This window comes from Tupaia chinensis, unplaced genomic scaffold, assembly GCF_000334495.1.
Source record: "Tupaia chinensis unplaced genomic scaffold, TupChi_1.0 Scaffold000394_1, whole genome shotgun sequence".
Taxonomy (NCBI): domain Eukaryota; kingdom Metazoa; phylum Chordata; class Mammalia; order Scandentia; family Tupaiidae; genus Tupaia; species Tupaia belangeri.
This window is the reverse complement of record NW_006159896.1, coordinates 1,855,309-1,882,587: the sequence shown is the minus strand read 5'-3', so window position 1 is coordinate 1,882,587 and position 27,279 is coordinate 1,855,309. Positions and strand designations below refer to the sequence as shown.

At 52.7% G+C, this 27,279-nt stretch overlaps 1 protein-coding gene across 1 annotated transcript in view; it reads right to left on the bottom strand.

Moving 5' to 3' along the window:
* ENG (endoglin) overlaps window positions 1-27,263 on the bottom strand; it is a 41,362-nt gene extending 14,099 nt beyond the window's left edge. The window contains exons 1-3 of the mRNA XM_006154069.2: window positions 26,936-27,263; window positions 15,068-15,219; window positions 697-837 (exon numbers count right to left, since the gene is read on the bottom strand). Of these exons, the coding sequence (XP_006154131.1) occupies window positions 697-837; window positions 15,068-15,219; window positions 26,936-27,002 (360 nt within the window). The 5' untranslated portion in view covers window positions 27,003-27,263. The remainder of the gene's footprint in view (window positions 1-696; window positions 838-15,067; window positions 15,220-26,935) is intronic.
* Window positions 27,264-27,279: the final 16 nt, after the last annotated feature.

Below are 27,279 nucleotides of genomic sequence, written 5' to 3'. Positions count from 1 at the left end.
TTTTTTTTTTTTTTTTGAGAGGTTTTTGCTATAGGGCACGTGCGCTCTCCAGAAAGAAAGAGAGAGACATAGAGGCAGGAAGCAAGAAATCACCCCCCGGGGGGATGGCCATGCCACAATCCCTTCTCCTCCATTCTCCTCTCAGGATCTTGGGCATGCACACGTGCCCGGCGTGAGTTTAAGCCACCAGATCCTGGACTCAAACCATTGCTGACTACATAGGAGTCCAGCGACATAGCCATTACGCCAACTGCTGGTCCCAACTCTGGCAAATTTGACAGCTTGGAGAGCAGAACAGATGTCCCTCTGAATCCCAGCTGCCTCCCCAGCTACCTAGCACCTCACTAGGTTGTCCTCCATCCCTTTCCTGCCACACTCTAGTTCTTTCAAAGCTGTGTCTTATAGCCTTTCCAGAGACAGCAAGAAGCATATTTTACGGAATATCGAGTCCAATTGTCCCGCTGGACAGAAGGCAAACAACGTCCAAAGGGTCAGAATTGGCCAGGTCTGCTCGGCAAGCCAACTTCCGCTCCTGGCCTGGACTCTTAGCCCAGCACTACCATCTGGGTTCTCTTTGTCAGGGCCCATTGGGTTCGCCAGGCAGGGCCCTGGTAAATGATGTCAGAATGAAAGAGAGGTGGACAGCAGGGAACGCCATGGCCAATGCGTCGGCCTGGGGTCGGGTAACACACTCACGTAGGCCAAGTGGAGTGGGACTCCCAGGGCCTGGAGCCGCAGGAAGACGCTCTTGTTCACTCTGAGGACCAGAAGCACCTCTCGGCGCTGGGTGCCATTTTCCTCGGCGGTCTGGAGAGTCAGGTCCAGCTGTGATACCTCCTGAGAAGGATGGAGGGACATACCTGCAGTCCAGTCAGCTTGCACGGGTCGTGCCACCCAGGTGGGTAGTGATGACCTGCTCCCTGCTGGCTCCCACTCCACCCTCCTCACCCGGCATGCCCACCTTGCCTTCATGCCCAGCCCCTAGGACATGCTCAGAAAACATACGCTGGATGAATGAAGGTTAGTCCCAGCAAACCCAAAGACAGAAAACAACTGGGCGAGCCTGAGCTTCTTCAGCAGTCAGTTAAAATGTACTTCCTGGCAGCGCGCTGGGCCTCCGAGCACCTGTGTGACTTAGCAGCAGCAACCCCAGTCCCATCACTCCGCTCCACCCCTCCAGCTGTCCCTGGGTGACGACCGCACCTCCAGCCCACAGGAGACATCCACAACTGTCTTCCCAATTGGCAGTATTCCTATTTGCCTTACGATTTTTAAAAAAGAATTATTAATTTAATTTTATTTATTATCATTATTTTTTAAAATGTGCTATAGGGCACACTCACCAGAGAGAGACAGGAGGGTGAGGGAAATGAGAAAGGAAGCTTCAAGGTCCAGGACTCAAACCACAGTCCGCCATGTGGGAGCGCAGTGCCTCAACCGCCATGCCACCTGCTGGCCCCTTGCCTTACTATTTAAAAGTAACTTGATAAACTATACATAACACCATTATTTGGATATAAGAATGTAAAGTTTAGGGACTGGCAGGTGGCATGGTGATTAAAAGAGCTGGATTCCTGGGATCAGCAGATAGCCTAATGGCTATGTTGCTGGACTCCCATGTAGTCGACTGTGGTTCAATTCCTAGACCCAGTGGCTTAAACTCATGCCGGACGCATGTGCGTGCGTGCCCAAGATCCCGAGAGGAGAATGGAGGAGAAGGGATTGTGGTGTGGCCATCCCCCCTATGGAGGGATTTCTCACCTCTTTCTTCTCTCTTTTCCTGGGGACCACACATGGCCTATAGCAAAAACCTCTCAAAAAAAAAAAAAAAGAAAAAAAGAAAAAGAAAAAAAACAGAGCTGGGTTCCCAAATGGCCGACTACAGTTCTATTCCCAGACCTGGTGGCTTGCTTTCTCCCTTTCCCTTTCTCTCTCTCTATCACTCTCTGGTCAAATGAAAAAATAATAATAACAAATGGAATTAAGTAAATAAAAAAGAATGTGAAGTTGATGGTTCAGGTCCCAGACCCAGAAGCTTGAAACTCACGCCAAGCACATGTATGTGTGTGCCCAAAGTCCTGAGAGAAGGGAGGAGAGGGACTGCAGTATGTCTCTCTGTCTCTCTCTGGCAAGCCCATGCGCCCTATAGCAAAAATCTCTCTTAAAAAAAAATGTGAATTTGAACTTGTTTATGCCTTCAGATGTACAATTTTACTTAATTAGTAGTGTATGCATTTGTAATGGTTTCATAACATCACCAACAATATCAGACATTTAAATAAGGCTTACTATATGCTGAGACTATTCGAGTGCTTTATGCATTAACTCATTTTTTTTTAAAGAATCATTTAACTTTATTTATTTTAATTTGACCAGAGAGGGAGAGAGAGATGAAAAGTGAGAAAGCAAGCCACCAGGTCCAGGACTCGAACCGCAGTCAGCCATGTTAGAGTCCAGTGCCCTTAACCACCATGCCACCTGCCAGCTCCTATGCTTTAACTCTTAATCCTCACAAAAACCCTCAGAGGAAAGCACCATTACTATTCTCACAGATGAGGAAACTGAGGCAGAGAGGTGAAACCATTGGCCCATGATTACAAGCAAGTAAGCGGGAGGCTGGGATTTGGTCCTGGATAGCCGTCGGTTCTCACTCTACTATTCTGCTACATTTTATTTAACTTTATTTATTTGTTTATTTATTTATTTATTTTTAAGTTTTTGCCTTTGGGTGTGTGTGCTTACTGGAGAGAGTGAGACAGAGAGGGAAAGTGAGAAATCACACCCCCCCACCCCCCGTTGGGGATGACTCCACCACAATCCCTTCTCCTCCTGGGGTTTTGAGCACATGCGCACATGCACCCAGCGTGTTTTCAAGCCGGTGGGTTTGGAACGCAAACCGTGGCCAGCCACGTGGGGTCCAGCACCTTCACCAGTACCATCTGTGGTCCCTGTCCCTACATTTTCTATCACTTATTCCCAAGTAGGAAAGGAGAACTACAGTGCACAGGGGACAGCATCTGTTCAAGAGCCACCTCTGCTCTGCTCCAAGACCTTCTGAGCCATGGAGTGAGCACAGGTGAGAGCTGGTCTGAGCCAGGCGAGGTCTCAGAAACCCCGCCACTGACTCAGGAGGACAGAGGCCAGTGGAAACGCTTCGCTGAAACCCCACTCCAGCTGCTCTCAGACAAAAGCTGGCAGTCTGAAAACTGACCCAACCGGCTCCTCAAAGCTATCAGGAGGGGAAGAGCATTTCAAGACCCAAACACCGGTGGAAAGTTTTTGGATTTTGTTTCTAATCATCTCCTTGTCATTTCCCCAACTAATGTCACAAAGTCAGAGACAACCTTTCAGTTGCTGGAAAAATCTGCCCAGAAGTATTTCCGTTACTCCATAATGACACCATAACCACTCTGTTTGTATGCTTGCTCTTTAAAAAGACAGAGAGAGAGCAAATCCTGTTATTTCCTTTTCAATGTTACACAAACACTTTTTATTTTCCATTTTAATGTGCTATTTCGGTTGGTTATTTCTCAATAATTTGCTAATTTGTAATAGGATCATAAGATAATGTTTCAAATTTGTGTTTGCATAAGTCTACGTTTTTGGTTAATGTTTTTCTTTCTTTTTTTTTTTGGTCAGAAGGAACATACACTCACCAGAGAGAGAGACAGAAAGAGAGAGGAGAGGAAGAAAGCAACCAATAGTGTGTGGTCATGCTTCAACCCTTTCTCCATCCTGGCAGGATTTTGAGTACACATGTGCACAAACCTTGCAAGGTTTTTGAGACACTGGGGCTGGGATTCGAACTGCATTGGCTATGTGTGATCTGTCTCACTTAACCACTAACTAGGCCATAGGACCAGCCCTGGTTAATGTCTTCTAATGAATTGATAACTTTGAGGTTTTTTCTTTTCAGAGAGATTTTTGCTATAGGGCACATGCATGCATTTGCTAGGGACACAGAGAGAGACAGAGAGACAGAGACAGAAAGTGAGAAATCACCCGCCCCCCGTCCCGGGGGAATGACTGCGCTGCAATCCCTTATCCTTTCTCCTCCATCCTCCTCTTGGGATCTTGGGCACCTATGCACATGTGCCCGGTATGAGTTTCAAGTCTCCAAGTCCAGGACTCAAACTACGGTCAACTACATAGGAGTCCAGTGACATAACCATTACACCATCTGCTGGTCCCAAATTTGAGTTTCTAAAATATCTTGTTTTATTAGTATTTTTAAATACGATGTAGCTTAGAAACTTTAAACATTAAATCTTGGCTTAAATACCTCATTTTGATAAAAATATAAAATACGTAAGCTTGCACCATAGCTTAGTAGTTAAGGGAGCTGAATCCCACATGGTCAATTTCTGCTCAAATCCTGGCCCCAGCATGTGTGTGCATGCCCCAAATCCCAGCCCGATGGAGAAATGGAGGAGAAAGGAATTCAGTGTGGCCATGTCCTATTTAGAGGATGTTTTCTCCCTGTCTTTGACTCTCTCTGGCAAGTACACATGCTCTCTGACAAATTTATTTATTTATTTATTTTCTTTTTTGGAGAGATTTTTGCTATAGGGCGTGTGTGCTCACCAGAAAGAGAGACAGAGACACAGAAAGTGAGAAATTATCCCCTAGGGGGATGGCCATGCCACAGTCCATTCTCCTCTTGGGAATCTTGGCCATGCACGCACACACGCTCGGCGTGAGTTTAAGCCACTGGGACCAGGACTCGAATCATGGTAGACTACATGGGAGTCCGGCCACATAGCCATTACACCAACTGCTGGTCCCCCCTCTGACAAATTTAAAACACAAACACACACTTAAGACCAGCAGATGGCATAATGGTTACATTGTTGGACTCCCACATAGCTGACTGTGGTTCGTGTCCTGGATCCAGTGGCTTAAACTCATGCCGGGCGCATGTGTGTGCATGCCCAAGATCCCAAGAGGGGAATGGAGGAGAAGGGATTGTGGTTGGGCCATACCCCTGGGGGGTGACTTCTTGCTTTCTATCTCTTTGTCTCTCTCTGTGTCTCTGGTGAGTGCACCCACCCTATAGCAAAAATCTCCCTTAAAAAAAAAACACTCAATTACTTTAAATAGACTTTTTTTTTCTTTGCAAGAAAGCATGTGCACATGCCAGAGAAACAGAGAGGGACAGAGAAAGCCAGAAAGCACCTCCATGGCGAATGGCCCTTCTCCATTTTCCCCATCTTTTGGGATGCTGGGCATGCACACATACATGCCTGGCAGGTTTAAGCCGCTGAGTCCAGGACTCTAACAGCACTGTTGGCCATATGGGACCTGGCTGTCTTAACCACCATGCGACCAGCTGGCCCACACATACACCTGGCATGTTTTTCTTTTCTTTTTTCCTTTTATTTATTTAAAGAATTATTTTATTTAACTTTATTTATTTCAATTTGACCAGAGTGAGAGAGAGAGAGGGAAAGTGAGAAAGCAAGTTGCCAGGTACGGGACCCAAACCGTGGTCTGCCATGTGGAAGTCCAGTATTCCTAACCACCACGCCATCTGTTGTCCCCATCCAAGCCTCCAGTCCAGGATTCAAACCATGGAGTCAGCCATGTGGGATCCAGCACCTTAACCACCATGCCACCTGGTGGCCCTGGTCTTGGGCATTTAAAAAGTTTATTTATTTGGGACCGCAGTTGGCATAATGGCTATGTCATTGAACTCCCATGTAGTCGACCGTGGTTTGAGTCCCGGATCCAGTGTCTTAAACTCCCGCATGGCATGTGTGCATGCATGCCCAAGATCCCAAGAGGAGAATGGAGGAGAAGGGATTGCGGCGTGGACATTCCCCCCGGGGGGGGCTTTCTTGCTTTATGTCTCTGTCTCTTTCTGTCTTTCTGGCAAGCACACGCACACGCGCCCTATAGCAAAACAAAACAAAACGAAACGAAACAAAAAACCCTCTCCTCCCAAAAGTTTATTAGTTTCTTCCATGAGCAAGACTTGAGACACAGAGAGAGAAAGTCACAGAGACAGCACCCCCACAGGGGTCCTAGCACTTCAATCCTCCCCTGGTCTTAAGCCAGCCCCAATCATGGGCAAGGCATGGCCAGCACGCTCAGGGAGGCCTCCACTGCAGGATGTCTCGTGCAGCGTGCACTTACCACTGTGCCACTGTCTGGCCCCCATGCAAGCAAATTTTGACAAAGTTGTTAAAAAAAATTACTGAATATTAGCGGGCCCAACCTAATCTGAGCCTGGCCCTGTGTGAGTATGATGCATTTGAATCTGACCAAACCCATTCTCTGGTTTCACAGAGGCAGAACTGGAGGCTCGGGCAGCCAGTAGCGTGGTAGTTAAGACAGCTGGATCCCACAAGGCCACTATGCTGTCAAGTCTGGACTCAGCAACTTAGAAAACATACTGGGTGGGGTCCAGCAGATGGCATAATGGTTACGTCACTGGGCTCCCACAGGGCTGACAATGGTTTGAGTCCCAGACTTGGAGGCTTGAAATTTACGCTGGGTGCATTTGTGTGCGTGCTCAAAATCCCGAGAGGAGAATGGAGGAGAAGGGACTGTGGCATGTCCATCCCATCTGGGGGTGATTTCTCTCTTTCTGTCCCTCTGCCCTTCTGGCGCACATGCTATAGCAAAAAATCCCCTTAAAAAATACCAGGTAGGGCCAACAAGTGGCATAATAGTTATGGCTGACCAGTTTGGGTCCTGGATTTGGTGGCCTGAAAATTGTGCTGGGTGCGTGTGTGTGCATGCTCAAAAATCTCAGGAGAAGGATAGAGAAGGGATTGCAGTGTGGCCTTTCCCCTGGAAGGTGATTTCTCACTTTTCCTCTTACTGTTTCTCTCTGTTTCTGTCCAGCAAGTCCATGCACCCTAAGGCAAAAACCCAAACAAAGCGAAACGTGCCAGGTGTGCGTGCATGCCCCCAATCCGAAAAGCAGGAGAAATAAGGAAGGAATTGCAGTGTGACCATCCCAGCTGAGGGTGCTTTCTCACTCTCCCTCTCCCACTGTCTCTCACGGGCAAGCACACACCTCCTCTGGCAAATTTTTTTAAAGAGAAAGAAAGAAAAAGAAAAGAAAGTCTCAAAGAGAGAAGTTGCCCAGGGTGCTGCCGGAGGGTGGTGAAATCAGGGTCCAGTGTGCACCAGCCGGGTGCCAGCACGGAGCCCACAGTCCCAGGACTATGCCCTTCCTCTCAGCCCCTCCTCTCTCTCAGACTTCCCCGCAGTTCCCCACTGTCCAGCCCACCTGTTTGCCCCCACCTGGAAGAGAGAATTTGTAAGGCCTGACGTGGTGAACACATGGGTCCGTGCTTCGGCAGGTAGCGGCCAGGAGGAGCCACAGGCTGAGTGAGCAAGGAGACCGTCCTCCAACCTCAGGGGACACCCCAGGCTGGGAGCACTGCAGGGACCGGAGAGCAGCCCAAGTGCAGGCCCTCAGCTGTGGCATCCCGTGCTGAGCTGCCCCTCACCTCTTCCTGATCCTAGTTTCCCCACCGTGAAGCAGGGGAGGGAGAGGGTTGGGAGACAGTATCAGGTGGGACTCTTGATAAGAGAAGTGACAAAAATGGGGCCAGAAGATGCTGCAGTGGTTACGTAGCTGGACTCCCACATAGCCAGCCGTGGCTCGTCCAGACCCAGTGGCTTAAAAATCACACTGGGCGCATGTGTGTGTGTGCCCAAGACCCCAGGAGGAGGATGGAGGGGAAGGGATTGCGACGTGGCCATCCCCTCTGGGAGGTGATTTCTCACTGTCTCTGCCCCTCTCTCTGGTGAGCATACATGCCCCTATGACCAAAACCTCTTAGAAAAAAGAGTGTAAAAAGCTAAGTGGAGCTCAGGGCTTGGTCACAGCCAGGTGAGGAGAGAAGGAGGCTGGACCTTAGGACGTCTGTCACAGCACCCAGCCTCCTCCCAGAGCCCATAGTCAAAGACCCCCTCAGGCATCACCAAGTTCTTCCCTGCTGTAGGCGGGGAAGGCCTGAGGTCCCAAAGGGGGTCACCAGCCAGGGTTACACAGCAAGAGAGCAGTTTAGAAAGTTGGGGAGGCTTGGGACCTGCAGTTGGCATAATGGCCATGTTGCTGGACTCCCACGTAGTTGACCATGGTTTGAGTCCCAGACCCGGTGGCTTAAACTCACGCCGGGCACATGTGCGTGCGTGCCCAAGATCCTGAGAGGAGAATGGAGGAGAAGGGATTGCGGCGTGGACATTCCCCCCGGGGGGTGATTTCTTGCTTTCTGTCTGGCGAGCACACGCACCCTATAGCAAAAACCTCTCCAAAAAAAAGGAAGTCGGGGAGGCTCTGGGGGTCTCTGAGCCCCTGGGACTAGCTGAAGGCCAGTCAGTTCCCAGAAAACCCAGTCAGGATTTGACAGCAAACATTTCTACCCCATGGCCCTGAGTCACCGGCCAGTCACACGCACCCTGACCTCCCCTTCCTCTCGCCCACCACAAAGGCAAGGAAGAGGGGCCCGCGTGTCCCAGCTCCGACTCTCTGTCTTCCGTCTTCAGAATGGGGTCCTGGGGGATTCCGGGAGTCAAACTGAAGCTAGCCAGCCCCTGACCCTCAGCCCCGCCAGCGCGGGCCTGCCCTGGCCCCCCCACTCCCCAGCGGGTGAGCAGGAGACCGAGTTTCTATTTTTGTGCCAGTGTCCCAGAGATGCCATTGTTGGCTGCGGGCAGTGGCGGGAAGGGGGATTTCGGTGAGGAGGCCCTGAGGAGTGCTAGTAGCCACTTATAGAAAACTGCTTCCAGCAATTCTTCTAGGAGTGGAGCCTTGGGGCTGCCTGCAGCCCCCACCCTCCCGGGGCTGGACCTGAGCAGACTCCGGTGGTACCTACAGGCAGGGTGGCAAGGGGAGGCGTCAAAGCCAGACAGATCTGAATTCAAATGCGAACTCAGTCATTAGCCCATGACCCTGGACAGTCCACTCCTCCGGACCTCGATATCCTGATGCGGACAGTGGGCTGGACAGTATGCCCCCTTCCAGACTTTGAGGACTCTGCGATTCTGCCCACAAAACCAATTGTCCAGTGTGTGGTAGGAGCTTGGCTTTCTCTCGACTTGCACATCTATCCAGGGGGTGCCCTGGCTTAGGGGCCCTTAGGGAGGGGGTGTCAGAGGTGGGCAGCAGTGAGAATGGAGACACGCCTTACCCACGTCTCACTGTGACATCTCTGCTGGGCCTCAGTGCCCCCATCTGTGCAGGAAGAGCTGGGGTCAGTGATGCTCTAGAATTGTCTGGGTCCGGGACTCCAACCTTCTGAGGGGCCCAGCATCTGCTGTCTGGAGTTCTGGTCTCTAATCAGATGACTGTGAGTGGGCTTCCAGAGGCCCCTGAAAAGATGTGCTGCTAACCTGACTGAGCAGGCCCCTGGTGCTCCCAACATTTCTGCTGGCCTGCCCAAGCCCTCCCTGCTACCCCAACGCCTGCCTGACAGGCCAGCTGTGGGCCCAGCCTGGGGCTTCTGTACTCTCAAAGGGTGACAGGAGAAGGCACAGTTCTGTTCTCAGGAGCTTGGAAGAGATCAAAACTAGAGTGTCCAGGGACATAGCAGTTAGCGTAACGGCTATGTCACTGGACTCCCATGTAGCTGACCGTGGTTCGTGTCCCGGACCTGGTGACTTAAAATTCATGCTGGGTGCATGTGCGTGCGTGCCCAAGATCCCAAGAGGAGAATGGAGGAGGAGGGATTGCGGCGTGGCCATCCCCTCTGGGGGGTGATTTCTCATTTTCTGTCTCTCTCTCTGTCTGTCTGGTGAGCGCATGCGCCCTATGGCAAAAACCTCTCCAAAGGAAAAAAAAAAAGCTAGAGTGTCCAAAAGACCAGAGAGAAATAGCAAGTGACAACACCAATCCCTCAGAGATGGCTATTCTGTAAATGTTTTTATGCACACACATTTTTCTCCTACCTCTCTCCCTTCCTTTTAGTACCCATCCATTCGCTCACTGATCCATGGATCCATTGATCCATCCATCCATCCACCCACCCATCCATCCATCTATCCACCCATCCATCCATCCTTCTATTCACCCATTGATCCATCCATCCAACCATCCAACCATCCATCCATCCATCCACCCATCCACCCACCCATCCATCCATCTATCCACCCACCCACCCACCATCTATTCATCATCTAACCACCCACTCATCCATCTATCCATTCAACGGCAATCTGTTCCCAGGTGGACTCTGAGCTGAACACTGGGATAAATACAGCAGTCATTGCCCAGCCCACCCCAGCCATGACCCCTGCCCCTTCACCATACCCACCTCTATGTGTGCAAGGCGAAAGAGTGCAGACATCAGCCCTTGGCCCAGCCTGTCTCTTCACCTTGATCCTGGCAGCACAGCAGGTACTCATGTGTCCACACATGGATGGCCCAGCCCAGGTGCCAAACTCTGCCAAGCCCCCCCAGGCTGCTGTGAGCTCCCCACGCTTCAGTCTAAGGGAGCTCACGTCAGCCATGAGGCAGCCTCCCCCAAGAGGATGGTACTAGAAAGAGCCACATGCAGCCCTGGGAAGAGGCTTGGTGCTACCTGGGCAAGGAGTTCTGGGGTCCTGGGCACTGGAGCATGGTCTTGAGAGGGTGCAAGTTCCAGGTGGGTGCATCCTACCAACCCCACATTTCCCACCCTGGGGAAGGGGTGCAACTGGAAGAGGGCCAGAGAGAGGTGACAAGTTCTGGGGCCTAGGATAGAGCTTCCTCGCCTGGGTCTGAGGGCTACACTGCTTTCCATAGCCCCTCTCAGCCTCCAGGACCAACTCAGAGAGCCCACGGTCCCTCCCCACCCTCTTTCTCTGCCTGGGTATGCTTGCCCCCCTCTGCTCAGGAGTGAGTCAGTACTAGGGCCTGGAGGATTCTGTCTGCTGAAGGGTGGGTGGGGCATCTTCGACTCCCCGAGTTTGCCCAGCAGTGGGGTGAGTCAGCGGCTGACCCAGCTCTGCCTGGCCAACTTCCCCGGGGTGTGTGAGGAGGACAGCAGATCAGTGCAGCCGGTCTGACGGGAATCGCTGAGCCACAGTCTGGTTTCCTGTCTCCACGGGTCAGGATGTGACCCTGGCCCCCCTCCCGGAATCCAGGCTCCGGCCTGCCCTTTGGGGACCCAGTGAGATAAAGCCCCTGCCCAGCGGCTCCTCATCTGTCTGCAGACCTCCCTGCCACACACTTCACATGTGTACAGGCAAGTGTGTGCGCACATGCGCACACACACACAGACACACACCCCCTAGGCTACCACTGCTCATTTGCCGCCCACCCACAGGATATCTGAGGATTCTGGGCCACGTAAGCATGGACAGGAAGGCCATCTCTTCATGCTAGGGTTGAAGAAGGCAGCCATAGGCCGTGAGGGATCAGGTTGGCTGCTGCAACAGCTGTCAGCCAGGCTTCCTGCCCCTGGGACTTTGCTCTTGCCGTGTCCTCCACCTGGAATGCCATTGGTCTCTGTGGCTGACACTGAGGCCCCTTCCCTGCACGTTTGTGATCGTCCCTCCATCGCCCTTGCCCCGATGCCCCCATCGCCAGCCACATCACTCAGCGATTCACTCATCCTCACCTCCCCGCCCACACAAGGCTCAGGGGAAGCCCGGCTCTGCTGTTCTCCTGTGTGATCGAAGCCCAGCACAGGCTGGGTAGAGTGGGACTGTTGGGCCATAAACCCCACTTTTGGGGCTGTCTGGGGAGCAGAGCACCTCCCAGGGAGGACCGAGGGCTCTGCCTTGCGGCAGGGAGGCCAGGAGCCTCTGGAGGGAGACTCAGCTCCATGAGCTGGACCTCGGCTGGCCCTTCTGAAAATGGATTCACAGCCCCTGCCTCATCTACCTCGTAGTCATAACCTCTGAGGTTCAAATTAGTCAACTGATGTGAAGGCCAGGTTCTGCAAAGACTCTGTAGCCCAGTAGTTAAGGGAGCCTGATCCCACATGGCCAACCACACTTCAAATCCCAGCCCCAGTGGCTTGAAAAACATTCCAGCACATGTGTGCACATGCTCCAAGTCCCGACAGGATGGAGAAATGAGGAAAGTGATGGTGACTATACCCCATTGGAGGGTGCTTTCTCTCTCTCTCTCTGTCTGTCTCTGGAGTACACACATGCCCAATTAAAAATAAACAAATAGGAGCCAGCAGATGGCACAATGGTTATGTGGCTGAACTCCCACATGGTTGATCATGGTTTGAGACCCAGATCCAGTGGCTTTAACATCATGCTGGGCACATGTACATGTGTGCCCAAGATCCCAGGAGGAAAACAGAGGAGAAAGGATTATAGCATGGCCAGCCCCCCGGGGGATGAGGTCTCACTTTCTGTCTCTCTAGCAACTGCACATGCCCTATGGCAAAAATCTCTCTTAATAAATAAATAAACAAATAAGGACCAGCAGGCGATGTGGTGGTGAAGGTGCTAGACTCCCACATAGCTGGCCAGGGTTTGAGCCTTGGACCCTGAGGCTTGAGAATCATGTCAGGTACGGGTGTGAGTGCCCAAAATCTCAAGAGGAGAATGGAGGAGAAGGGACTGCAGCAAGGCCATTCCCCTGAGGTGTGGCCTCACTTTCCCTCTTTATCTCTCTAGTGAATGCACGTGCCCTATGGCAAAAACCTAATGAATAAATAAATAGGGCTTATCCATTAAGATATTTAAAAAGATATCCTGTAAAATGTAACACCCTGGCAAACCAAGGGTATTTGCAGGTGAGAAACGGAGCCCAGCTAAAGCAGTAGCAATACCCCCATCACAACTACCATGCGTGGAGCAATGGCTCCGGGAAGGCCCTGCATGCCCTCTTTTGCCTGCGTTACCTCCCTGGAGCCTAGGATAGCCCTGTGGGGAAGGTATCATCTCTATCTCTGCACCAGAAAGCCAAGGATGGGCGAGGTGGCCCCAGGCGACACATGCGAGGGGCTGGCCAGTAACAGATCCAGGGCTGCATCCCGGGTCTCTCCACCCTCTCCTCAAACACAGCCCTTGCAGCCCTGGAGCTTGCAGCCTGGCTCCTTAACTCAAAGTCGGATGCTCTGCGGGCTGATTGTCTGGAAAAGGCTGAGGATGACAGAGAGATTCTGTTGTCATGAATCCTAGGGTGCTTTGGCCCTGACCTGAGTGACAGTGGCATTCTGCCAGCCCTTAAAAACCCTCCAGTGGGTGCCAGCGGGTAGCATGGTGGTTAGGGGTACTGGACTCCCACATAGCCAACCACAGTTCTAGTCCCGGACCTGGCGACTTGCTTTCTCACTTTCCCTCTTTCTCTCTCTCTCTGTTCTTCTCAGATGAAATTTTAAAATATAATAAATAAAACTAAATAAAATAATTCTTTAAAACAAAACAAAACAAAAAACCAGGGACCAGCAGTTGGCATAATGGCTATGTTGCTGGAATCCCATGTAATTGACCGTGGTTCGAGTCCCGGATCCGGTGTCTTAAACTCACGCCGGGCGCACGTGTGTGCCCAAGATCCCGAAAGGAGAATGGAGGAGAAGGGCTTGTGGTGTGGCCATCCCCCTGAGGGGTGGGGTGGGTGGGTGGTGATTTCTCGCTTTCTGTCTCTCTGTCTCTGTCTTTCTAGTAAGTGCACGCAACCTATAGCAAAAACCTTTAAAAAGAAAAAACAAAACCCTCCACCAGTCACCTGCATCCTGGTCATACTGCATCTACTGTTCTTGTCCCCCATAGAGACAGGGACACTTGGCTGGGGGCCCTTTTCTGACCCTGGTCCACTATTGAGTGATTGGAGTCCGGGGACTCCAGTCGTGCAGAGGAAGTACGGGAACCCGAACATTGGAACAAGTGAACTTGCAGAGGACAATCGTATTTTCCGTATCATTACTAAATTCGAAAAAAATTACAATGTCTGTAAAAACCACATAAAGTGTGTCTGGCGCTATCTGTGGTTTGGAGACTATCAAAGCCCGCAGTCCTCATCAGGGAGCAGGGCCCCTCGATATTGGTGGTCTGGGCACCTTCTTATCACCACACAAATGCAGGGCCGCTTAACAGTTTTGGAGGCAGGCTGGCCACAAATTCACTCCGAGCCAACACCACCAGATGGCTCCCAGAACCTCAGGCAACGTCAGCCAGGGGTGGCCTCCAGCCCAAGCAGGCCTGAGGTTGCTAGACACTGAAATCCACCAGGAGTCAGCAGTCAGTCCGGCCCTGGAGCACCCCGGACCTGGTGTGGACTCTGGCCGTGGGCACAGCACTTCATCCCTCTAGACCAACCTGTTTCCTCCTCTGAGAAGTGGGGCTACCTGCCAGATGAGCCCTTGGTAGGCTTAACACACGGAAGATGCTTAAGTCCTGGCATACAGGAGACCTGAGCATGGGACTGAGAGCACAGCCAGTACTCAGCTAATGTGCTCTTATTTATTTAAAAATTTGCTGTAGGGTGCATGCACTTGCTGGAGAAAGAGAATAAACCCCCTAGGGAGATGACCATGCCGCCATCTTTTCTCCACCACCCTCTTTCAGGATTTGAGATATGCATGCACACATGCCCAGGGTGTTTTTCAAGCTCCTGGGTCTGGAACTCAAACTGCACAGTTGGCCATGTGAGATCCAGTCACTTCAACCACGACACCACTGGCTGGCCCTAAGTGTCATTATTATCAAGAAGGACAAACGTATCAAACAAACAGATGGTGCCCTCGAGAGAGCTCTCCGGGGGAGAACAGTCTCCAGGGAGGCTGTCTGGTGGGGTCACAGATGTTCCATCAGAGATACTGCACGGAGGAAGATCGGGGATCACCTGAGGACTTTCTCGGTCTGAGCTGCGTCCTCTGAGAGGCTGGGAGGTTCCTATCATGCGGTGCACAAGCAACAGTCCACCTGCTCTGCCCCACAGCCCACCTGGCTCTTCTCTGCTCAGTCACCAGCACTCCCCACCGGGGTCCAGAAGATCGCCCCCATCCCAGACCTTGCTCCCAGAAATGCCACCCCTTATGGCCCTTTGAGATACCCTGGTGAGACTTGGCCACTGCCAAGGACCACCACAGGGAAGGTGTCCCTCGTCCCATTGGCCCCGGAGTCCCTCCTGGGTCCCCACCCTTCTCTAACACAAAGCACTCACCTCTGGGAACTCCAGAAAGAGGACGTGGACTTCGAGGACAGCGTTGGAGATCTGAGCCACACAGCCCTCGGAGACCTGGCTGGTGGTATACGTCACCTTGCCCATCTCGGGGTCCACAGGCTGTAGGTCACAATGAACTGTTTCCGCAAGACCTGTTGGGGACACATAGCTGGAATGAAGGCCAAGTGAGAAGGTCGTGACCACTACCTTCAGAATACCTGCTAGGTACCTGGCGTGGGTTCAAGGCTTGTGTCCTTGCAGCCATCCTATGAGATAGATATTACTATACCCATTCCACGGGCGAAGACATCGAGGCTCAGGTAGGAAGTCTTTTTACCAAGGCCACAGTGATAGCAGGTGTAGGGTTGACAGATGAAAGACAGGACACGCCTCTACATTTCAATTTCAGATAAATAATGAATACATTTTTAAGCGCACAGATAGCAGCCCTAATCCAGAAATTCAAAACGCTCCCAAATCTGAAACTTTCTCAACATGCACATTATGCCAGGAACGGAAAATTTCATACCGGACCTCATGCGATGGGTCATAGTCAAAATGCGACAATACAAAAACAGTGGATAAAATTATCTTCAGGCTGTACATGTAAGCTACATATGAAACATAAATAAATATCGTGTTAGGGACCAGAGACATGCCTTACAATCTTTTCATTCCAGTTCCTGGAATTTAACTGTACTTAATCAGTGTTTGATTAACACATAAAAGAATAAGTGATAGTTGTTAATTCTTAGAAAAAGAAAATTGAGTTTTGACTTGGGTTCCATCCCTAAGATATCTCATTATGTTTATGCAAATATTCGCAAACGTTTTTCCTCAGTGGGCCAGTAGGTGGGATGATGGTTAAGGCACTGTATTCCCACATGATCAACCCTGTGGGTTTGAGTCCCAGACTGGGTGACCTGAAAGCGCACTGTGTGTGTGTGTGTGTGTGTGTGTGTGTTATGTGCCCCAAATTCCGAGGGAAGAATGGAGAAGAAGAGATTGCAGCATGGCCAACTCCCTGGGGGTGATTTCTCTCTTTCTTTCTCTCTCCAATGAGTGCATGTGCTCTATGGACAAAAATCTATAAAAATAAAATTTAAAAAATTCAAAATCACTTCTGGTCCCTTATTCTGGTACAAATAAGGAACACTCAACCTCAAGTACATCCCAACCTCTGCCAGGGATATTCTTATACCATATAAATGTCCATTGCTTTCCTGAAATTCAAATGTAACGGGACATCCTATATTTTTATTTGCTACATCTGACAACATGGGTGGTAGGGCCCACACACAAGCCCAGGCCTCAAAGCTAGTTCACGCGGAAGGAAAGTGGGAGCTGAGATGGACACAAGTCTTCCCCTCTTTTGCCTCAAGGTGCCTGGAAGGAAGGGTCCAAGGAAGGTCGAAAGTTCCTGGCCCTGGGGCAGGGTGAGCCGAGAGGGCAGCCCAGGCTCAGAGCAAAGCTGCTAGAGCAGGCCCCAAAGCCTGGTGTTGGGCGTCCCGGAAACACAGGTCCTGAGGGAAAGGAATGGAATTTCACTCTGACCCAGCAGAGGAGGAAGAGGAAATGAGGCCCCTACACCTCGTCCTAAGGAATGTGCTGGAGAAGGGGGGCTCCGGAAGAGGGAAGGAGGAGAGAGAAGGGGAGACTGTTTGGAAGTTTGTGTCTCCATCTTGTCGCGCTCACTTCCTGTTTTCTTGGAGATCAAAGATGGGCCAGAGGGACTGGCCTCAAGTCCAGCCGACGCCAGTTCAGCTTGGAGGAGGTGCAGGGATGCTGCTTCGGGACCGGCTGCCTGTAGCCTAACCTGTCCCCTCCCCACCTAGCCACAGCTTATTGGGCTGGATCCCTAGAGGTCAGAGAAACATGGAAAATGGCCACCCCTCATCATGGCAGCACCCCCACCTCTGTGTTGGGAAAGAGAAGAGGAGACAAGGACATTTGGCTACTGTGGGACCCAGATCTTGTACGTCTTTGCTCTGCCCTATCCTGAGTGACCCAGTGAGAGGTTTTTGTTACAGGGTGCGTACGCTCACCAGAAAGACAGAGAGAGAGACAGAGACAGGAAGTGAGAAATCACCCCCCGGGGGGGCAGGGATGGCCACACTATAATCCCTTCTCCTCCCAGGATCTTGGGCACGCACGCACACGTGCCCAGCATGAATTTAAGCCACCATAGCTATTATGCCAACTGCTGGTTCCAACAGTATGGCCATTAAAAAAATAAAGAATTACTGTTATTTAATTTTATTCATTGTCATTATTATTATTATTATTATTGTTATTGGAAGTTGAGCAGAGAAAGAGAGAGAGAAGCAAAGTGAGAAAGCAAGCTGCCAGGTCCGGACGTGAACCACAGTCAGCCCTGTGGGAGTCCAGCCACTTTAACCACCACACCACCTGCCATCCCTGGCAATAGGATTCAAAGCGAGTCCCTGAAGCCAGGCTGACCTGGTTCAACTCTCAGGCCCAGCGCTTACCAGAGGTGTGACTTTGGTGAATGACTGCACCACTTGGGGCTTCGGTTTCCTGGTCTATAAAGTGACAAGAATAGAACACGCACACTCCCTTGAGGTTGTTGGGAGGTCCCCATGAGACAGTTCTCTTTATTGGCTTTAGTCATTGTAGAATTGCTTGTCTGAGGGGTGAGAGAAAGTGGTGAGACCGGGCAGGTGAGGTCTTCTGGGAGGGCGGTCACCAGGGTCTCCCTCAGCCTAAAAGGCTCAAGGGATAATGCCATTCCCTGCTTCTCAGCTCCCCAGTTCTGCCAGTCCTCTTCCTTCCCCTACCAGCCAGCATGGGCTACATGGCTTACACTTCATGCCCCTCCTGCACGGACAGGGAGACTGAGGTCCCCAGACGGAACACACAGTCACCCAGCACTCGGTTAACTGCACTGGACTTCAGACCAGCCTCTTCTCACAGACTGGTGGTCTGTCCTCCAGATTAGGAAGCCTCCCTCCTTCCCTTCAAGTTGCCCTGCCCCCACCCCAGACTTCCAGGAACCCCAGTTCCTCCAGGATTGCCTGGGGCGCCCAGGCCACCTCCTCCATGCCGTCAGCCAGCGTCAGCCAGCGGGAGAGGCCGCAGGCCTGGCCATTATGTAATGATCAGATAACACGCCAGGCTGGGAGATCAGATAAGAGGTCCATTTATTTTGGGGCCTTTTAGAGTCCTGGCCACCCCCACCTCGCAGACGAGAATGGGGAGACAGGCGGGAGTGGGCCCTGCCCCCCAGCCGGAGCCGGAGCCCGAGGCGGGCCCAGACAGAGCCGAAAACAATCCCCTGGCACCAAGGGAAATGCTGGGGCCTCCTGGGACCACTCAGAGGAGGCGCCACTGAGGGCCTGGGTGACCAGGGCCCCAAGCAAAAGACCCCGGAGCCCACTCCCCACCACCATCCCCACCTCCTCCTTCCCTCCCCGCCACAAGCACATAGCCACCTCCAGGACTTTCCAAAGGCCACTGCCCCAGCACCTGGAGGTCACAAAAAGTCATCAGGAGCTAAATGACCCGTCAAACCCCAGACTCTGAGAAAGCCCAACTCCTAGGAGCCTCAGTTTCTCCACTCGGACCAGCAACAATCACAGCAGCTCCATCTTGCCGAGGCATTGTTTAAAAGGGATATACAGTGCCGGGAGTTCAGATCCTGGCCCAGACCTTCCAGTTCTACTCGACTTAACTCTCTTGGGCCCTCATGGGAGCTCTGGCAGGTGGGCAGTTACTGTTCCCAGGGAGGAAGCCAAAGAGCTGCCCGAGGTTACCAAGTCACTAAGTGCTCAGGCCTGGATTCGAACCGATGACCTACTCTAGCACCAGGCAGGCCCTTTGCAGGCTGTGTGGCAGTTTGATGAGGTAATCTCTGCTTGCAGGCGCTCCAGACATGGTGACTGTGGGTTTGATTCTATAATCTCAGGGCAAGGGGTCCCAGGCCAAGTTTTTGACAAAAGCTTTTCTGCTGGAACCTGTCCCCTCTTCCGCAGCCATCCGGTCAACATTTACTCTTTTTGGGGTCCAATCGCAGCATCACAGATTTCCCAGCTTCAAGCTTCCCCTGCCCCCAGACCACCAGGGCGGCCTCTGGCCTCACCAGTCCTTTGCTTTTGGCCCCTCAGTGACTGCAAGGTCAAGTTCACGCACCGCAACCTACAGAGGAGTTTAAAGTGCTGGGACCTACAGAGGCCAAGAGTTTGGATCTTGGTGCGGCCACCTCCCAGCTTCCTTCCCGTGCCTCAGTGTTCTGAGCTGTAAGATGGGGAGGCTGAACATCAGGCCTTCCTCAGCGACTTGGCACACTGCACGGTACTAAGTGGGCTCCTGCAGAAGGATCACTCAGAAACTGGCGGCTGCTGTGCGATTATTATGCCCAGTCAGCGGCACATGCAGCCTTACCCTCCAACCCACCTTGGTCCCTGCCATTTTTTTCTGCCATAGGGCACATGTGCTCACCAGAGAGGAGAGAGGCAGAGAGAGGGAAAGTGAGAAGTCCCCCTCCCGGGGGGTATGGTCATGCTGCAATCCCTTCTCCTCCATTCTCCTCTTAGGATTTTGGGCACGTATACACATTTGTCCAGTGTGATTTTCAATCCACTGGGTCTGGGACTTGAACTGTAGTTGGTCATGAGGGAGTCCAGCAATGTTAACCACCATGCCACCTGCTGGTCCCACCAACAGTCATAATTTTTTTTTAAGAGGTTTTTGCTATAGGGCGCGTGCGCTCGTCAGACAGACAGACAGAGGCAAAGAGACAGAAAGTGAGAAATCACCCCCCAAGGGGGATGGCCACGCCGCAATCCCTTCTCCATTCTCCTCTTGGGATCTTGGACACACATGCACACGTGCCTGGCGTGAGTTTAAACCACCGGGTCCGGGACTCAAACTGTGGTCAACTATATGAGAGTCCAGCTACATAGCCATTACGCTAATTGCTGGTCCCAACAGTCATCTTTTATTTGCTGTCCTGGCAGACTTCTATTCATCCTTCAAAACTCCGTTGTGAAGGGAACCAGCAGTTAGCGTAATGGCTATGTCGCTGGACTCCCACGTAGTCGACCGCGGTTCATGTCCCGGACCCGGTGGCTTAAAACTCACGCCGGGCGTGTGTGCGTGCGTGCCCAGGATCCCGAGAGGAGAATGGAGGAGAAGGGATTGTGGCGTGACCATCCCCCCTGGGGGGTGATTTCTCGCTTTCTGTCTCTATGTCTCTGTCTGTCTGGCGAGCGCACGTGCCCTATAGCAAAAACCTCTCCAAAAAAAAAAAAAACTCCGTTGTGAAAATCTCACGGGAACCACCACTTTCTCCGACGCACCTGCACCCAGCTGCCTTTCTAGCACCACACGTGCCCAACGCGGCGTTTGATCTGTCTGTGTGCCTGCACCCCTGGCAGATAGTGCTGTCTTCCAGGACAGGGAGAGCCCAGAGCATCCTGTGTCCGACCCCTCAGCCCAGGGCCCAGAGCGGACACGAGCAGACATCTGGAATCGGTTTGTCAGGCCTGCCTCTACCTCGGTGGATAACCTGCATCAAGTCCCTTCACTATCCTGGGACTCAGCTTCCCCATGGGTACCAGTGGGGGAGAGGGCGAAGGACAGGGCAGACCAAGCTCCACTGGGAGTCTGATGTTCGAGGACCCATCTGGGGACAGGACAGGCAGAGAGGACAGGTGTTAATGAGGCTGCTGAAGAAGAGGCAGGATCCCAGGGGATGCACTCTGAGGTGAGAGGGCCATTCTGGGGACAGGAAGACCAGACAGCAGGCAGACCCCCCTCTCTCCCCTGCGTAGCACAGTACAGTGGTCAGCTAGGCCCAGGGCTCAAGCCCCAGGTGTTCATTTCTGGGTCGTATGACTCAGGCGGGTTCTTCCACCTGCCTGTGCCCCACGGTCCTCATCTATAAAATGGGGGGAACGGGAGTGGGCACAGGAGGGTGGGGCCTGGTGGCACACATCGCATGCTGAGAGCAGGGTGGGGCCCACAGAAGGTGCTGAGTCAATGTTCGCTCCACCCCTGCCCCAGGTGTCGAAGCCAGCTCGGGCCTGGATGAGGGTCCTCTCCAGCATCTAGGGCTGATGTCCCCGAGCCTTGGCTGGCGCTGGGGAGTTGGGGTCCTGGAACCCTGACAACAGAGGTTCATAGAAAATGCACGTAGATTGGGAAGCAGAGGGCCTGGGGCTGACATCTGAACCTGTCTCTTGTTCCAAGCCTCAGTGGCCTCAACCGTAAACTGGACACAGAGGCAAGGACCTGACAGGTCCCTGATTCACCAAGGACACAGGAGAGGTAGTCACTCCCTCCTGTTCAGAGCTCCCTCAGGGCCTCGAGAAAACGGACAGACCTGTCCTCAGAGGACCCAAGACTGACCTATCTATGACCAGAGTCCCTCCCTCCCTCTGGATCTCAGCGGCACCATCTGTCTGGCTGGGAGAATCTTCCCGGTCTTATCCCCAGTGCTCCCAGGAGCCCACCTTCTCCTGCTAAAGCCTTTTCCTCCTGGCAAATGGAAAGCTGCCGGAATTTGGATCCTAACAGATGGTTGTCTGTGGCCTCCAGCCCACGTCACCACTCCCCTCTGCAGCGAGCTGCGGACCCCTACACAGGTACGGGCAGCCGCAGCACACGTCCGGCCCATCCTTCAGCAGTCACCACACGGAGGAGACACGCTTCCATCCCAACCACCCTGTACGGCCACTAGCCCCAGTGACCGCTTCTGGGACGCTATCCAAACGAAATAACCCCAAATACAGGAAAAGGTGCATGCACCAAAAACGTGCCCGAGGAGGAATTTATAACCAGAACAAAAGGGGAAACCACCTAGACAGAATATCCCACCCACTACAGACGGCTCTGGGGCCCACATGACCACACAGAAAGAAGGGCACAGAAGACTCCCAGTGTTGATCCGTCTGGGTTAAAATTACCTTAAGAAGCTAAACAATGGGGCCAGCAGGTGACATGTTGGTTAAGACACTGGCCTCCCACATGACTGGCTGGCGCTGGGGAGTTGGGGTCCTGGAACCCTGACAACAGAGGTTCATAGAAAATGCACGTAGATTGGGAAGCAGAGGGCCTGGGGCTGACATCTGAACCTGTCTCTTGTTCCAAGCCTCAGTGGCCTCAACCGTAAACTGGACACAGAGGCAAGGACCTGACAGGTCCCTGATTCACCAAGGACACAGGAGAGGTAGTCACTCCCTCCTGTTCAGAGCTCCCTCAGGGCCTCGAGAAAACGGACAGACCTGTCCTCAGAGGACCCAAGACTGACCTATCTATGACCAGAGTCCCTCCCTCCCTCTGGATCTCAGCGGCACCATCTGTCTGGCTGGGAGAATCTTCCCGGTCTTATCCCCAGTGCTCCCAGGAGCCCACCTTCTCCTGCTAAAGCCTTTTCCTCCTGGCAAATGGAAAGCTGCCGGAATTTGGATCCTAACAGATGGTTGTCTGTGGCCTCCAGCCCACGTCACCACTCCCCTCTGCAGCGAGCTGCGGACCCCTACACAGGTACGGGCAGCCGCAGCACACGTCCGGCCCATCCTTCAGCAGTCACCACACGGAGGAGACACGCTTCCATCCCAACCACCCTGTACGGCCACTAGCCCCAGTGACCGCTTCTGGGACGCTATCCAAACGAAATAACCCCAAATACAGGAAAAGGTGCATGCACCAAAAACGTGCCCGAGGAGGAATTTATAACCAGAACAAAAGGGGAAACCACCTAGACAGAATATCCCACCCACTACAGACGGCTCTGGGGCCCACATGACCACACAGAAAGAAGGGCACAGAAGACTCCCAGTGTTGATCCGTCTGGGTTAAAATTACCTTAAGAAGCTAAACAATGGGGCCAGCAGGTGACATGTTGGTTAAGACACTGGCCTCCCACATGACTGACCATGGTTTGAGTCCTGGACCTGGCAAATGACAATTAAGCTGGGTGTATGTACCCAAAATCCCAGGAGGAGAGGAAGACAAGAGACTGTGGCATGGCCATCCCTGCGGAGTTACTTCTCACTTTACCTCTCTGTCTCTCTCCAGGGAGCACACACACCCTATGGAAAAACCTTAAAAAAAAGCACTAGACAAAAACTAATAAGCAATCTGCCGACATACTAACAGTGCCTATATGAATAAATGTAATTTTTTCACTCCATTTTTTTGTTGCCCTTTTTTTTTGTACTGTTGGGCTGAGGCAAATATTGGGTCATTGGAAAAGTCGTAACCTGTTTTCATGATTTTCCTATGCAAAGTTGTGGCATGACTTTTCCCATGACCCAATATATGGTCGAATTGATTTTTAAAAGTCAGTACATGTGGGCCAGTCTGTGGCCTAGTGGTTAAGGGAGCCAGATCCCACATGGCCGAATACACAGTTTGAATCCTGACCCCAGCAGCTTGAAAAACACGCCTGGCGGCCAGCAGGTGACATGGTGGTGAAGACACTGGACTCCCACATGGCTGACTGTGGTCTGAGTCTCAGACCTGGCAGCTTGCTTTCTCTCCTCTCTCTCTGGTCAAATTAAAATAACAACAAATGGAAATAAATAAATCTAAAAACAAACAAACAACAACAACAAACAACATGCCTGGCATGTGGGTGTGTCCCAAATCCCGACAGGATAGAGAGATGGGGACGAGATTGCAGTGAGACCGTGCCCCATTGGAAAGTGTCTTCTCTCTCTCTTTATCTCTCAGTCTCTGGAAAGCACATGTTCCTTCTAGCAGATAAAAACAAGTAAATAAATATCTACATGCTTGTTTTCACAAAAACAATTCCGACGTGGCAAAGAAGTGTGTCTTAGAAAGTTGAAGTCCCCTTGGGACCAGCAGTTAGCGTAATGGCTATGTCGCTGGTCTCCCACATAGTCGATTGCAGTTCACGTCCCGGACCCAGTGGCTTAAAACTCATGCCGGGTGTGTGTGCATGCGTGCCCAAGATCCCGAGGGGAGAACAGAGGAGAAGAGACTGCGGCGTGGTCACCCCCCCGGGGGGTGATTTCTCGCTTTCTGTCTCTCTGTCTCTCTCTGTCTGACGAGTGCACACGCCCTATAGCAAAAACTTCTTTAAAAAAAAAAAAAGAAAGAAAGAAAGTTGAAGTCCCCTAGAGAAAACCTCATGTAGGAGAACAGTAACATGGGGTGCATACCCTTCCAGAATTTTCTCTATGCGTAGTGTATATTATCGCTGCCACTATCACAGAAATGGAATTATTTTATCATTGCACATCTGTCCACAGCAGGGTACATATGTGGGGACTTCAAAAAGTTCGTGGAAACAGATAGAACTAAAGCAGGAATTTATTTTGGTGCAAACATTTTGAAATCCATGTATATCTTTTCATAATATGCCTTTCCCTGACCTTCCATAAGGTCCTTCATAGAGCTCTGCCTTAGAGCTCTATGCTCTAACTGCCACGTGATGGTCCACCACGTGGGGGCCCTGCCAATGGGCATTGGTGGCTCCCAGCCGTTGGCACTATGGTCCAGGTACTGACAGGCCTGGCAAACCAAGTCCCCGAATGTCTGCTCGCATCTTCAGATCAGGCTAAGTAGTCCTCAAGAGCTGACTTCTGAGGTTGAGTTGTGGGGCAGAAAGTTCCCCACACGTTGTAGCACACTCCCAGAACACGGGACACATTTTCACCCCTCCCAGCCTGAATGAGGACGCCGGGGTTGCCCCTGCTCCACCCTGAGCCCAGGCCTCGTCTGTCCACTGTGGGCCTCACTTTCCCAGACTGCGAGTGAGCTGGGCTGGGCCGGTTGTAAAGCCCTGGCGCCTGCGGTCGCTGGTGCGGGAGCCGGCTCCCACCTGCGCGCAGGAGTGGACTGACACACAGACGGGAGGTTTTTGCTTGTTTCAGATTTGGCAGAGTTTAACTGAGCAAAGAACAGTTTGTGAGTGGGGCAGCTCCCAGAATGGTGCCGAGGAACACTACCAGGAGTTTTTGAACAGTTGCCGAATGTGGCTTTTATAAAAAAATGAATGATACAAACCCACGATTAAATAGATTAATTTTGTTTTTCATTTGTTTTTGCTCTAGGGCATGTGTACTTGCCAGAGAGAGAGATGGGGGGAGAAATCACACACCCCCAGGGAAGATGGCCACATCGCAGTCTCGTTTCTGTGTTTCCTCTTGGGATTTTGGGCATGCACGCACATGCACCTGGCGTCATTGTCAAGCCACCAGAGTTCAGACTTGAACCGAGCATCTGGCCATGTGGCATCCAGCCCCTTAACTTCCGTGCCACCTGCTGGCTCTGGATTAAATATTTTTTTAAGGTGATAGCATAAAAACCCATTCCTTCCTGTTCTTTCACTCCACAGACTCTCATCTGTGCTCCTGAGACCACCTGCACCCATCTGACGGGAGTCCAGGCCACGCTGCATGCGGCGTTTCTTCCCAACTCCAAGTTTGGTGAGTGGTAAATTGAAATCGGCCGTGTGGGAATATTCACACCGTAGAAATCAACAAACGCTGCCGGTCAGGGCCCCCACCTATTATTATTTATTTACTAGGACGTCACTGGCTTCGACCCTGTGAACCCACACTCTGAATGTCTGCATTAACGACCAGGAGGAAGAGAGCCCGGTCAGAGCTGAAGCAGTTGGACAGGGTGCGCAGAGCGGCCCGAGGCCTGCCTCGGAGCTCAGGTAGTGGCTGTCTTAGCTGCGTGGACTTGGCAGATCCATCCTCCCCCTGTGAAGTGGGGGCAGTTGCGGTAGCCTCTAGCAGAGTTATGGGGAGCCATGCCATGTCAAGAGGCATTGCCACATCACACATAGTTAGGAGCCAGTAATGGGGAGCCAGGGCCTGGGTGGAATCCCTGCCAAGTCACTTACCGTCTCTGACACTCGGTTTCGGGTCTATCACTGAGGCCGGCTAAGAGTTTAAGGCCTGTAAATGCTGCAGTTAGGTAGCGTGGGGAGGGGGTGGCATGGCTGCTGCTCCCCTCTTACCTCCCCACATTCACGGCTCCCTCCAGCCCCTGCTCAGATCCTCTAAGAAGTTTCTGGATGTGCATGTAGAGAGGTGTCCACACGGCCGGCCACGGCTGGTGTGGCCGGGAGCAGGGCATGGCAGAGCCCACGGTGGGTGGAATGCAGGCCTGGTCCCCAGTTCCTCAAGGCACCTTCTCTGGTCAAGTTCAGAAGGCAGCAGAGGCCACAACCACTCAGAAAATCCCCTAGCTGGGGGCCCCCCAGGACCCCTAACCTAGACACACACACACACTTCTCAAGACGGCAAAGCGCTTGGCCCATTCGGAAGGTCCTGGGACTGCTCAGAGGCCCCATGGAAGGAGAAGGCGGAGGGTTTAAGGCCTGTAAGACAACGACACAAGACCAGCCCGCCTGCCAGCTCCCTCCAGGCCTGCCCTCGCCCACCACCTTCCTTACAACAGCCCTGAGGGCAGCTCTGCCGCCATCCCCGCTTCACGCAGAGGCCTGAAGGTGGCCCCTGAGAGCACATGCGGGGAATGAGTAATGTAGACTGAGCCCAGAACCGGCGCTGGAGAAGCCCATGGGACCCCCCACTTCACAGAGGCCGTCTCAAGGTCCGGAGAGGGAAGGGAGCCTCCCCAGAGCTGCACAGCATCCTAGGACCTGGGCTTCCTGAGAGAAACCGGACACGCCTGGGAAGCCAGAGGCCAGAGGCCAGAGTTAAGGCCAAGGACTAGCCCTGGTTAGCTGAGTACTTTTAACACGAAAGTTCTGTGTCTGGAAAGTCCCAACGAACTGGGACAGTTGGTCACCAGCACCCCCCAAGCCCCCCGACGGCCCCACTGGGATGCAGGGAGAAGGCCAGCAACCCTCGGGCTGGCCTGTGTGCTGGAGCCAGGTCCCCACCCGCATCCCTGGGCACCTACCTGTGGGGATGAGGCCGCAGAGTGCCAGCAGCAGGCCAAGGGCCACAGGGAGCATGCTGAGCTCCATGCTGTCCACTCGGAGCCTGTGCGTGGGGCCCTATCCGGTGTCCAGGGGCAGGACTGCAGGCGGGCGCCGGGGTCGGCGTTGGCTTGCGTGGGGACCCGAAGGAAGCAGGCGGCCGGAGCGACGGCGTCCCTGCTCCAGCCTTCTGGGGTGGCGGCGAGGGGTCAGGAGAAGTGGGCACAGGATGCAGGGCCGGGCAGGGGGTGCTGGCCGGCGGGGCAGCAGACGGGGGTGCTGGGCTCCTGTGGCTGGGGCCCGGTGGGGGGGCTGGCCCGTGGGG